This window comes from Linepithema humile, chromosome 2, assembly GCF_040581485.1.
Source record: "Linepithema humile isolate Giens D197 chromosome 2, Lhum_UNIL_v1.0, whole genome shotgun sequence".
NCBI lineage: Eukaryota > Metazoa > Arthropoda > Insecta > Hymenoptera > Formicidae > Linepithema > Linepithema humile.
In genome coordinates, this window is record NC_090129.1 from 28,973,286 (window position 1) to 28,987,861 (window position 14,576).

Genomic DNA, 14,576 nt, shown 5'->3' on the forward strand with positions numbered 1-14,576 from the left:
TCAAATTTAGCGTTTACTGTCACCTGTAATTCCACGTCCGCGCGGGTTGCATTATTTCCGTACGACTTTGTCGACTTAAACAGGAAACCATCCGAGAATAATTTCCGACGCGTTACCGCTGCGGTGTGCAACTAGCCTTTGACCGAATCTTTGCTACAAACGTCGAATGTTTCTCGCTGAAACGCAAGATAAATACGTCGTAAATAAGCAAGTCCGTCGTGTTCTTGGAAGCAAAAATTTTCAGAAGCGCGTAAAGTAAAGTATTTACAATCGATGCTTTAACAGAAAAGCGTTGTTAGGGTCATTAAACTTGTATTTACGCAATATTTGCTGTTTCTCATCAAACTTCCTTCTAAAAAAAAAAAATTATTTCCAGAGTTTCGAGATATTGTGTAATTAAAAATACCACGTTAATTATGTTTAATTAATAGAGATAAATTTTATATTCAGTAATAACATTTTCGATTATCTTGGGTGTTTGTAAAACTAACTGCAGTTCAGTTGAAGTATTTTTTAAAACAGTTATGTTAGACCGCTGACATCCGGTCGGCATAGACTTCGTAATCAGAAAAAAATAAAAAAAAAGCTTTCGAATTTATAGAGTAGAGATAGCAGTCTCTCGCTCGCCTTTTTTACATTTTACGTGTGTGCACGTCTAGAAATAACATGAAAAAATCGAATAATTATTTATCCAAGAGTATTATACAAGTATTATACAAGATTTATCGATATATTGAAAATAAACATGGGAAAAATAAGAATATATTTTTAGCGCTTTACCATTCTTCACTGTCAATTAATTAGTCCATTATCTAATCTAATCGTTGCCACGTATTTTTCCTGAAAGCCAGAGTTTATATTAAGAAATGCCTGGACGTATCTTTAAATGAGATCACGAAAAAATTCCTGAAAAGCCGAGCAACATATTCTCCATTCTCTACTGACTGCAACCCGACTAAAACTGGCTTATATTGATTAAAAGTGGCGGATTGCACGGACTCTGCTCGCGACTTGAAGTGTCTCTAGCGCATCGGAACGCGAAGCGCCGCTATTCGACGCGACTTTACCACGAGCGAGCGCGAGCGCGAGCGCGCGCGCGCGCGCGCGCTCGATTCTGCTTTCCGCTCCGCGAGTAAAGGAGCATCATCTCTCGCCTTTCTTGGTCCACAGAATAAAACGCAAGTTTTCCACGCACTTTTCTACGCGTTTTCGCTCCTGCCGCCGTCGTACTACGTTCCATGCGCCGTGAACGCGTATTTTGAATGTCCTGTACGAGAGTATCAAAAATTATTGATCCACTCGATGCTACTGCGCGTGTGTGCTGCGTGTACGCGCGCGCAGGTGGTCATTGTGTGTGCTCGCAAGTCAGTGATTCTCCATTTAGATTATCTCAGTGAACCTGCCCGAGGTCAGGTATTTTTACCGTAAGAATTTTCAGAATCCGGGAAATTTCGTTGTCTTATGAAACTTTCTTTATTATGACATTCGAACTTGGTAGAAAATTTCTCGGGTGATTCACTAGTAATTCACTTGTAATTCACAAAAAAAGAGAAAAAACTTTTTTGAGGAAAATCAAATTAAAAATAATTCTCGATAAGGAGTAATTTTGTAATTTCGTGACTATTGCTCTAAGAATATTTAAACTTTTCATATAGTGTGTAGTTAGAAAAATTTAATAGAGTTTTATTATGATAACTCTCTTAATTTCGAGATTATTCATATTGAGAAGTTCAACAATATTTTCATTCCAGATAAAATTTATCTACGTTCACGACATTTTATCCTATTCAGCTTTATTTTTGTTTTCATAATCAAAACTTTCCTCCAGCTCTCTGTTAAATCACATTCTAAATCGGGAAACTAAGGCGTCACTTTTGAAATGAGCGATTTGTTGCGGCCGATGTAGAATTGCGTCGTTTCTAAAATCGCGAAGCAGCAATTGAGAACCGCTGATGTGTGCGCGAGTGCACATAGTGTGCATGTATATGTAAATACATGTGACGACGAGTACGCGCGCTGTTCTCTCTGGCGCACGTCTGCCCTTCTAACTCTACGAGTCCCCGCTGTTTTGAATACATCCGAAAGATAGTATAATAATAGAGTACAGATTTTTTTTTAACCATTACTATTCTCTCCATTCAAGCTTCTAGTAAAATAAATTCGCGTTAATTCATATCATATTTTCATCTTTGTAATAAAATAAACGCGATTTGAATAAGAGTCTTTCTATTATTCCACAATATAAAATAATTTTACTTTCCATTATTGATTGTTCTGTATATTGCTGTGTTATTTTTTTATAAATTGATACCACATTTCACCGATCAAACAATGCGTAATACAAATATTATGGACGCTCGAATTAACGTTAAAGTGGCTTCTATACGCGTTGTGTGTTCAACAAATATCAATCGTATTACATGCGTTTTTGCGTGATATTGCACGAGCGAAGGTTTGTAAAAAGTCTCGAGTTTGCGAAGAAATTTGCGGTCGATCACGAGAGAGAAAGCTTTGCTATTAAGGGCCGATTAAAATAATACTGTTTGCCGAATAAGGTCGCTGTAATAAAAGTTCACTCCCTCTGTGCCGAAGGACGTGCCGATAAAAAAGGAAGACGCGATCGAGGAAAATTGATACTGTCCTTCCTTGTGGAAAAAAAAGCTTCTAGTAGGGTAAACAGCATAGTAGGTTAGCGAAGTATTTTTTTATCGGGACACGAAGAAACATTATCGGCTTGAAAGAACTCATTAGCCTTTAAACCATAAAACTTGTTTCATAATATATTATCGGTAAATTTTTATATATTCGTGTTACCATAGGTTTTTCTTCTATTATTTATAAAAATATATATGGCTCTGACATTGTTTTTCTGCTGTTGTTTCTTTCTGTTGTTTGCTACATGTCAAAATACAGTTTCAAAAAAATTAGTTTTTTACGCTACGTTGCTAGTTGTATTATTGAAAAATAAATTTAATTTTATCCGAAGTGAGAGATTGAGGGAGAGAAATCGGAGAGTTGCATTCTATAATATCTTCGTGTAACATCTTCATATCTTATACTTAAACGTTACTTGCAGAAATATTTCTAATTTCTCTCTCTCTCTCTTGCCTCAAATTCGCGTAACTTTTAGCCTAATATAACACACCCCTTAAAATTTCAAGAGGTTATTCATCCGAAGTTAAAAGCGCGAAATTAACGTGAAAAGCGCGCGTATCCATGATGAATTTTCGCGCAGTAAAACCGATTCGCGTGCGGCAGTTAATTCGCGCGATGACGTTAATTATGACTATACTAATTCGATTACGTTAGCATGGAAGGTCATCGGTGGGCGCGTTCGCGGCAGATGTAACGATTTTACCAGATCAATGAGCAATGTGTGATGTCTGTATCGTCGCGAACAAACAGTAACACCTGATCGCGAGATCGCACTTGTCGAATAATCCGCCAAATAAAAATATATTTAGCCGAATGTTTTTTTAACACAATTAGGACATTGCGCGAAAAATGTGGAATTAATTTAAATGCAAAATGTATTGCTTAACAGCTGAATCGTTCGAAAAGTGTCACGATAGCCTAATTTTTTTAAGAAGACAAGAATATTTGACTTTCAAAAATATATAATTTTTCATCCATGTTCTATATTTACTGCTAAATGTGCTAATTTATTTAACAACAAATTCATTGTCTCGATAAAGATCGCGTATGACCGTATCACGAGCTCGAAATTAAATGACATTTAACATTAAATATGGAATATAAATGCGGACGTGGGAATTTTGTATTATATCATTATGGAGATATAACAATATCATCGACATTCTTCCATTTGATATTATTGCAATTTTAGAAAGGTTTACATTTAATCATGTAAAAGCATCGCGCGCCTTCCGCTTTTGTTTTGATATTCAATGACAAATCCCATCCTCTCAAAATAGCGTATCTAATGAATTTTAATCGATAAGCGGAAATGCAAATATATATATATATAATTAACGAATATGCTGTGTATAAATTACACAGTAATTACATAGAATCATAATTATTGCGTATTAGTTTAATAATATGCACGGACTACAAACAAATCATCAAAACATGACATTCCCTATAAAATGAGTATTAATGGTTTCGCATAATCGCAATTAAGCGTTGGAATAAAAAATCTGCATCAATGCAACGAGAGAGATAATCACAAAGACTAACAATAATTAATGTTGCAAATTAGATTTAGGATTAATATACGCAATTATTAAATTTCATCTTGTCTTCGATATTATACACGGATTCAACAAAGGCAATCGTGAATATAAAAATTTCGCAGTCTCGCTATCGTCGCCTCTACCACTCAGAAACGGATTTCGTTTGCGAAACAAAGTTTTCGAGCCAACTTCCGCGAGCACCGTCGACGATCAATAAGAGACGCTCGGTGTCGACGAGACCTCAACCGTGCGGCTCCTCAACCGATAACGAAAGGTAAAACTGGCGCCCGTAATATCTTTTTTTTCTGTTACGTTGAGTATTTTAATTATAGATTTTTAAAGTAGATATTATTATTGTTAAAAATTAACATATACTATATAAATAAAAATATACGATATAAAAAATAATTGCTGTTTAAAGATGTACTATCTATGCGAAAGAAATTTTGTTCATTTAATCGCAATATTTAATTCAGATTATAAAGATATATAATAATAAATTGATCACTCTCTTGGTGTGTATTGAAAAATGCAATTTTGCAAAAATGCAGTCTTGAAATATTCTGCATATTAAAGAAATAAATAAATAAATGAAGAAAATATGTAAGACTTTTTGTAGAAAGATACGTGATTTGATTACAAATGTTAGCAACATAACAACTAACTTCTTCTATTTAATAATATTATTTGTGATGACGGCATCGAATAAGATATATATCGAAAGATATATATCCTAATGTTTCGCGTACCGACGTAGATATATTGTATGAAAGATAAGATAAGAAGTAAAAGTGTTAAAGAATCGATTCTTGTACCTTTCTACCACCGATCATGTGCATCTTGCATTGATACTGACGCTAATAGATTATTCTAAACACGTTGAGATACGGTCTCTTACATACAGTGACAGTAGTAAATGACAGTGACAGTAATAAACGACATTTTAACGCGCATCTATACGAGAATACGCGCGTTACGTAATAGGTTTATTTTTATTTTCGAGCACTCCGAAATGACACACTAGAACGTCACGTTGCTATACACGCGCATACACGTATGTATGTGTGTGCATTAAATACATTAGTAAGTGATTGATAATATAATGGCATTTCATTAAGTGTAACAATACAGCGTTTGCAAAGACTCTATTGTAATATTGTTTCGTAAATCGATGAAATAGTATGAATAGTAATTTCGACGGAAAAAAAAAAGATGGTCTCGCGCGAAACAAAATGTGGAGCGTGATCTAATATTTAACTTTATGTGGTACAATTATGTGAAAATTGCACAGAAAGTTTGTGTACATTTTGCTTCATTGTCAAAAAAGTACTATTGTATTTTCTGGCAATTTTGTATTACAATATTAAACACTACGCTTGGCAGTGAAATATATTGAAGCCCATAAAAACGAGTATCGATTTTGTATCGAATAATACAATCTTTGAGTTTAAAATTCTCAGAATTCCGCCTATCGCATCGAGGCGATGGAGAGGCGATTTTTAATGAAATATCAGAGATATACAGAGAGATAACAGCTCGAATTCGTCATCGGAATTTTCAAGAGCAGGATAGAATATCGTTGTACGTAATGTAACGCAATAATATATCGATGAGCGTATTGGAAAATCAAAGCAAGGATATCAAATGTCCTTCACATAATTGATATCCAGGATTGCTTAAATTTAACAAGGTACAACTCCCAACATTGATATTATTTTTGATAATTAAAAAAAATATAATTTCTACTATAACAATAATAAAAATTACACAATCAATGTATCCTGCAAAAATAAATACAAAATTGTAAAAGTCTTTCTCTCTCATCTTCGCTGAAATTTCCGCAAAATTTATTTAACACTGCGAATATTTACACGGTATCAACGGACAACTGATACTTGCCAAAGCATCCCTAAATGCGCGCGAACCGTGTATCGTCAGCATCCCTAGATATTCGCGCGAGCGCACAGATACAGAAGCACACCCGGCACATATACAGGTGCACATGTATCTTGTATATACGTCGCACCGATTGCGTCCGTCGTACGCGCCCCGCTATATACACAGTGTTAGCTTGGCAACAAGCGGGCGGTCGGTTGCGGGACAAGGTCGGCCCTCTCCCCCAACTATTTTATCCCAAGCATATATTTATTACGAAACTCCCGTATATACTGTCACGGCGTGAACGGGCGCGAGCGCGTGCTGAACCCGCTCGCGCAGAAAATTACGATTCCGACACGTTCGCGAGAATTCGCCCGATGTGTCGCCGCTGAAATCGGCGTTATTCTCGCCGATGCTGTGTTCCGAAAAAATGCGCGCGAAGTGGATTCGAGTCCTAAGCAAAATATTAAACGAATTCCTCAGCGGAATGCCGGACGCATGTATTTTCACACGTATTTTCTCGCAGACGAAAAAGTCGCGACGCTTTTACTGCACGCGAGCGTACGCGCGCTCCTCCGTGTCGTTTAATTTTATTTGCGCTGTTAATTTTATTTATTAATAACAAGCATCTATTAATTGCAAATTTACCGTTTGTTATTTATGTCTCTTTTGTAGATATCGATAATATCGTCTGGTTTTCCGTAAACACAGGCACATATTTTGTAATAAAAACAAATATCAACTTGTTGCATAAAGGAATTAATAAAAATGTCAGTATAGCGTCAGCTGTTGTTATCGTAAAAATAACAAGTTTAAATATTAATAGCCGCCGATAAATTAAAAATCGCAAAACATAATATTTTTATATATATTAATACATATACATATATGCATATGCATACATAGTTATGGATATATATATATATATATATATATATACACAATTATATTATCGTAAATTAACTATATGAAAGTTTCGCATATTTTTTTAAATAGTTTCTTATTAATTTCATGTATCATTGCATCATGGAATTAACAATTATTATAAAGCAGAATATTTTTAGTAAAATATTTAATAAAACAAATTATATCTTATTAAGAACATTCCGCTTTATCAATTGTTAATTGCACAAATGACGCATAAAATTAACAAAGAAATTATTTTGAAGAATATGAAGCTTCTATAATTAATTTACTATAATTTTGCAATATCAGCAATGCAGTTGAAAGCACACGCAACTACAGCGTGAATGAGGAGTGAATGCGCAATAAATATATATTCATAAAACGTTATTTTTAAAGACCTTTCAAATGTGCGAATGTTATTGAGATATATCATGGTTATCTTTGCGCTGTTAAAATGTAAGACTTTCCCATGCAAAATTAAAGAAGTATACGCGTTTGGAAAACTCATGCGTCTCTAAAAGTTATTCATACTTCAAAACAATTTTTGAAATTGCGTAGAATAATAGGCTGCATGGATAAATGCAGTGCTCTCTTTCTGCACAGAAAGAAATTTGTACAGAAGCTTTATGACTCGGGAAAGCGATTTTAGTGAAAGCGACGTGACACTAATGTCGTTTCTCTGCCCTATTCTTCCGCATGCTTCAACCATCTTGAATCTTGTTCCGTCTATTTCTACTTGGTCTATTTAGAACACGGTAAAAAACTTGGAATCTCTGCAATCACTCGTAAAAAAAAAATAATCGTCGATATGATTTATCTACTACGCATATCACGCTACCTTTGTTTTTGAATATTGTTTACACTTTCAAAAATAACAAGAATATATATTCAGATACAAATGCACTCGCTTATTTTATATGTATCGCATGCAAAATTTTTCATCACTGATTCGTGATAAAAGAACAATAAATAGCAAATAAAAGTAAAGAAACTTTTGAGAAGCACAATCCAATGTAAAATGAAATAATTAAGCCAATTAATTGAAACAATTAGATAAAATGCCTTTAATACAATCAATTAGAGCTTTAAAGTGAAGACAAATATTCTTCTTATAAAAAATTCAGAGTTAATGCAGTTTTAGCATACGATCATAAATAAAATTGTTTCCAACATACATTTAAAATACCGAAATCTAAAAATAGTTATTTATGATTGCAGAACCAATTATATGAAACATTGTATTTTATCTCTGGTCAATCTGATAGCTTTCATACTTAACCGTATAATTAATAATGCAATTAGTTAATAAAATATGATTGTTATCGTTTTCAATTACCGAATATGCTAATCGCATTAAATACAAAATTATATTCGAATTAGACCACATTAAATATTAAACAACTCATCCACGCTGCTACGTCGCATCACATTTAAAGTTAAATAATTTCATTGAATTCTTAACTAACTAGTTAAGAACGTAAAATTATTTATCAATCTCTTTCCGATCAGGTATTTGTCGATGTAGTCAAAAATATCCAAATAATATCAAAGTTTACTTGTGAACACAGTACAGAATATTTGACGAAGTTGTATTCTTTCGGAATAATCGCGCCGATTATCATGAAACCGCGTACTTGTGACTATGTGTGTATATCTGTCTCCGTATATGGCATGTGGACACCAGATAAGATAAATTTAACATTTCTCCTGGGGCATTACCGCTGAGCGACCGACGATGATTCGCCCTCCATTGTGGCATCGCGTTTGTGTAACCTAACCTCTCTCTTCGCGTACGCGCACGCGTGATTATTTTTGCAGCGCGTTTTCGCCGCGCGTCACCGCAGCCCAAGGCATCCGTATCAAATATTCTCTTTTTTTTTTCTTGATACAAACTCTCGCGAATCTATCTATGTCCCGGCTCGCTTCGCGTGGTTTTAATCCCGCACGAGAACGAGAAAAATGATCAATTCTTCGGTTGGTTAACATCGATCAGGTCCGTCGCGTTCCTCAAGCAGCACGCCACGTAGCGCATACACGATATAATACGAGCGCATGCACTCCATCCACGCTAGATCCGTTAGGTACTCGAATACGTAATCGAATGTACCTCCGCGTTCTGCGCATTAATGGAAAAGCGGATATATACGTGCGATACGAACGAGCGACAGTGGAGGAAAACACGAAATTGTTCGAGAATCAAATCGGCGTAATCTCCATAAATTTAACGTCCGTCGCGTGTGACCCATGTTAAACTGCGACGTAACTTTAATGTTAAAACAAAAATTGTATATAAGCAAGATTGTGTTAATCACAACACTGGAAGTCACCGAAAATTCCGATAAAGGCTGCGTTCCGAAATTCACTGCCAGTACTGAAAATCTACAATATACGTAACGTAAACTATAGATTTCCAGCACTTACAATGAATTTCGGAACGCAGCCAAAGATCGTGTTAATTGCTGTTAACTTCAGTCCTAATATTATCGGTTAATATAGAGATTTATTTCATATATTTTGCATTTTATATGAAAATAAAAAATTTATGGCACACGGAAAGAGATAGCAGAAATGTAGAAATCATAAAACAAAGCGCTCAACTTGAAACCGGCCCGCGTGTATAAAATTTTTATGCACACGGGCCGGTTTCAACGCGGACGCTCTGTACAGAAAAAGAAAAAAGAAGATTAAAGATGGAGAAAGATGCAATGTTGTTCGTTTCGAGTAGAAATTTCGACGTCGAAGAAACGATAATCACTATCTCGAGTCTATCTCTTCGTATCGATTGTTATTATTGAAACGTTATTTATTAAACAGTAAAGATTAAAACGAAAATCGCGGCTGTTTTTTTGCTTGCTACAACGACGGAATGCGAGTGTGTTCGCCACTGGGACTTTCTCTTCGCGTACCCATAGCGAATATGCATCCGCGATCAGAAATGCCGATCGTGCTGTAATCCAAACGCAGTTTTTACCCGGTAAAACGATCCGCGACTCTCGATACAGCTGCATCAACGAAATCCTAAACCATATTCCGGCATCACGATATTTCATTTATTTTACTAAATTCTCGATTTACGCGTATATACGTTTCTGTGCGTTTAAGGTATTATAAAATATAAAATGCAATTATATTTAATATTACTCACGGCGATAATAATTAACACCGATTCCTAACAAATGCACGTCATTAGCCATCATCCGTATCCGATATTTCATCGCGCCCTCATTCTAGATCCCGCATCGCGTTCCTCGCGCACGACCGACGTTAGAAAGTTGCTATTCCGCTTCGAGCAGTAACCAAGCGGGAATTATCAAACGTTCTCCGTGCAATATGGTAGCGCAAAGCACATCGGAAATGCGACGTGATAAAGTACATTGGTCAGCTTATATAAGCCGCGACTTCCGTCAAGCTTCCATCATATATGCATATTGCGCGTTCCATGCGACATGATGGCTTCGTGATCGACGCGTGTGTATATATTATATATATATATATATATATATAATCTATATATATATATATATATATGTGGGTGTGTATATATATATATACACATGTATAAATATATATATTAATATATGTATGCAATATATATATATATATATGTATGTATGTATATGTATATATAAACGCCATGGCTATATGTGGTATTTTTACATGCACAGAGCAGTCTCATTACAAGCAGCCCTGCGGGACGCGTATATATTCTGCGTAAATAAAATAGCCTTACCTGCGAGACAGTCCGTTGCGTGCCGGTGTTTCGCGATCGACGAGGGTCTCACTGCCACACGAAATATCACACGTTTCACACACTCAAAAAACACATCTCGTACGATCACAGTGTTCTTATTGAAAATGCGCCTCAGAGAGACCGAGAGGGGCGAATGGGCGCTGAGGAGCACATCAGTTGACAGCAGCGACCGCTTCTCGGATAACTTCAAAGATGGCGCAAAGCTTGTTGCGTCACAACTAAATCTAGTTCCTTGAAGCATGCACTAAAGTACATAAGACTTGCATTATTTAGGGTTCATACGCAACGTACACATTTGTCCCAGTAACCTTAAAAATGGATATTCAAGGGCTTGACCAATCAGAACAAAGTGGACAAAAATTTCTTAGTTTTGATTGATCAGATTTGAGCAATCTGATCTTACTAGATTGAAAACACTAGACTTTTAGTGAATAGTAATCGTAAGTTTTTAGACGTTAACTATACTGAAAATGCAAGGTTCCTTCGTTTCATGCAGTGTCCCATCAGATCAATTGTTAGATACTCTATGCTGAATAATGCCGGGTAATCTTCCAGAAATATTGCACAATTCTCATCTAACCTATAAAAAAAAATAAAGTGTTAATATCTATAATACATAAATTTGTATATTTTATAAGAATACAATAATGTATAAACGCGCAGCAACGGGCAGTGCCATGATATTGGCAAGAAATTTAAGATTTATTAAGGTACGACGTTTTGTTATAACTGTATGAAAATTTTTAATTCTAAATAATTTACAAATTGTATTTTACAGGATCATCCATTTATAAATGTAGGAAATAAAATGTTTGGTTCAGCGACTCAGAATTCTCGTCACAGACCGCTTACCCCGCTAAATACTGTCATAATGTTTGTTCCCCAACAGCAGGTTTGTGATTATTCAACATGTATATTGAATATTGAGATTGCATCATTTATCCAATTAGTATAAATTTTTTATCTATATTTTGCAAATAATATTTAGCTAGTAAAATTAAATCACTTAATTTAACTTATTTGTGATAATTTAAAATAAAAGAGCATTTCACTATTTTAGGCATGGATTGTAGAAAGAATGGGCAAATTTTATAAAATTTTGGAACCAGGTTTAAATATTCTACTTCCTGTCATTGATAGAGTAAAATATGTTCAAATACTAAAAGAATTAGCAATAGATGTACCACAGCAAAGCGCAGTTACATCAGGTGGATATACTATAAAACATTGTATTATACATTTATATTTCATAGTCTTTGCAACTATATTTTTTGCTTTTTTAGACAACGTGACTTTAAATATTGATGCAGTATTGTACTTAAGAGTGACCGATCCTTATCTAGCATCTTATGGTGTTGAGGATGCTGAATTTGCTGTTATTCAAGTAGCCCAAACCACTATGAGATCTGAACTAGGAAAGATATCTTTGGATAAAGTATTTAGAGAAAGAGAAGGATTAAATGTTTCCATTGTTGAAAGTATCAACAAAGCTAGCAGTGCATGGGGAATAACATGTTTACGATATGAGATACGTAAGTTGTAAAAATGTTTAGTTACTGTTATATCATATAGCAACAAATGTGCCATACATCTTGTAATTAATATTTAAAAAATTTTCATTTTTAAAATATTATAATTATCAGTTTTGCACTTATATGCCAGGTGATATAAAATTACCAACAAGGGTACATGAAGCAATGCAAATGCAGGTAGAGGCTGAAAGAAAAAAACGTGCTGCTATATTAGAATCTGAAGGTGTAAGAGAAGCTGCGATAAATGTAGCTGAAGGCAAACGGCTTGCACGAATTTTAGCTTCAGGTGTGCTATTTACATTCAAAATGGCTTTTAATCAATAATTCTAAAAAAGTTTTATATTTTCTTATAATTTATCTAACATGAAGAATATTCCAAATTTAATGATTAGAAGCGGCAAGGCAGGAGCAAATAAATCAAGCTGCTGGAGAAGCCGCTGCAGTAGTGGCAGTAGCAGAGGCACGAGCAAAGGGATTACAAGTAGTTGCAGGTGCTCTCAGTATAACGGACGCGAAAAACGCGGCAGCGCTTAGCGTTGCAGAACAATACGTCAACGCGTTCAACAAATTAGCAAAAGTTAACAACACAATGATATTACCAAGCAATGTAGGAGATGTTTCGTCTTTGGTGGCACAGGTTTGTAAACTGTTGCATTTATTTTAGGATTATTCGTTGCAATTTCAATGGTAATAATTAATGTACTTTGTTTCATTTTCTAGGCTATGGCAATCTATAAACAAGTGATGCCTGAACACAATACCAACAATGAGCAAATAAAGCAAGTAATAGGTGAGCAATCAAATGCTCCAGTTCAAATGGCAGAATCTGATGAAACGTTTGAGTATTACAGTGATAAGGAAGAAGCTGAAAAACACAGGAAGACAAAAAAACAAAAACCCCGATTATAAATATTTATATGTCATAGAAATATATATATTTTCATATTTCTCGCATGTCGTTTAGTTAAGTTTCAAGATGTAAATATCATGATATACTATTATAAACCATTTGCATTAAGTTTGATCTCTGTTTTACTGGTCAAAACCTTTTTTTTTTTGTGTATATTGCAAGTATAAATTCTTATGTGAAAATTAAATGTCGACTTGACATAAGAAAATTAGAATTTGTTATTAGTAAAAAATCTCAACCACATCTTCTAGATACAGTATTATCGAGCAATTTATAATTGACATATTATAAATTGGAAGTTTTATATGGAACACACGGTGTGTGGTATGATATTATGGTATATAACAGTAAAAAGATATGTGATACAAATATCTTTATGCTTATTTACTTGCGTCTCTTAGTCTGTACTACTGGATTCTGTACAGTTACACCATACGTTTCTTGAGAAATGCGATTCATATAATACAGTGCAAGCAGAGAAAATATTAAACATGTTGTAGTGGATACACGATGAATTAGGGCAGAAGCGATTAGACTTAACGTCAATGAGAAGACCACTGCAACAAATACATTAATAAAAATACATTAGTTTTTTTTTTATACAACTTAAATACTTGCTTTATATATCAACTATTTTAATATTTAATCTAATAATGTTGAAGGAAGATGCGTTAAAATGCTACTGCCACGCATACCTTCTGGAAGTAGTTTCTGTTGAAAAGGTTTTCCAAATAAGGTGCTTTCAAAATTCCCCACAGCTGTTAACGTGCACATGAACAATAAAGATCCGACCCATCCTCCCAATACAGTTCCAAATTGAGAAGAACTGAGCCAACCCTTGTACATTTGCATTCCGGAGAACAGTAGCACTGACATTATTGCCGACAGTACAAATGATACTCCACTGCTAACAGCTGTAATTACAATGTTATTAACACGTGTTTAATATTAATATTAATAGTAAAGAGTAAAAAATTAAATTATTGGATTATAGTACGCGGTAATATTATATATCTTATAATACCACCTTTTCTTATTTTCTTATTCAGAAACATGACACTTGTAAACATTTATGTGATATTCAAATTTTGATGGAGAAACTATAAGCCTATAAACACATACCCATTGCGGAATAATTAGGAAATAATTATAAACGCCCGTTTTCTTTTTCCTTTTACAGCAGGAATTATACAAAAATTGTGTACATATAATTTTCTGATCAACATTCAAACTTCAGTTGAGCACGGTTTAACACCGGCATACGTCAGCAATATAGATCAATGTCGAATAATAATCACACAAAAGTGAAACATTGTTGCCAATAGCCAAATATTATTTTCCCCATACTATTCATGAAAACTATCCCAAATAGCCAATCCGCAAAATGCATATTTTTATAATAC

General features: G+C 34.5%; 3 protein-coding genes across 6 annotated transcripts in view; 1 reads left to right on the forward strand and 2 right to left on the reverse strand.

Moving 5' to 3' along the window:
- gw (trinucleotide repeat containing adaptor protein gawky) overlaps nucleotides 1–10,919 on the reverse strand; it is a 60,540-nt gene extending 49,621 nt beyond the window's left edge. For 2 of the 4 annotated variants that reach the window (XM_012373518.2, XM_012373513.2), the window contains exon 1: nucleotides 10,711–10,918. The gene's annotated coding sequence lies outside the window, so the exon portion shown is untranslated. Of the gene's footprint in view, nucleotides 1–10,710 lie in introns of all 4 variants that reach the window. The other 2 variants (XM_012373519.2, XM_012373517.2) reach the window with 2 other exon arrangements.
- A 313-nt stretch (nucleotides 10,920–11,232) lies between these two features.
- Stoml2 (stomatin like 2) lies at nucleotides 11,233–13,281 on the forward strand. Its single transcript, XM_012373534.2, has 7 exons — nucleotides 11,233–11,441; nucleotides 11,510–11,623; nucleotides 11,792–11,939; nucleotides 12,015–12,263; nucleotides 12,394–12,549; nucleotides 12,656–12,900; nucleotides 12,984–13,281. Exons 1-7 carry the CDS (start codon nucleotides 11,379–11,381, stop codon nucleotides 13,170–13,172), a joined length of 1,164 nt encoding a protein of 387 aa, XP_012228957.1. The 5' UTR covers nucleotides 11,233–11,378; the 3' UTR covers nucleotides 13,173–13,281.
- Nucleotides 13,282–13,536: 255 nt separating this feature from the next.
- On the reverse strand, nucleotides 13,537–14,453 carry LOC105675997 (protein KRTCAP2 homolog). The gene is made up of 3 exons (XM_012373535.2): nucleotides 14,296–14,453; nucleotides 13,869–14,087; nucleotides 13,537–13,730 (listed from the first exon to the last, which is right to left on the reverse strand). Exons 1-3 carry the CDS (start codon nucleotides 14,297–14,299, stop codon nucleotides 13,558–13,560), a joined length of 396 nt encoding a protein of 131 aa, XP_012228958.1. The 5' UTR covers nucleotides 14,300–14,453; the 3' UTR covers nucleotides 13,537–13,557.
- Between the last annotated feature and the right edge of the window lie 123 nt (nucleotides 14,454–14,576).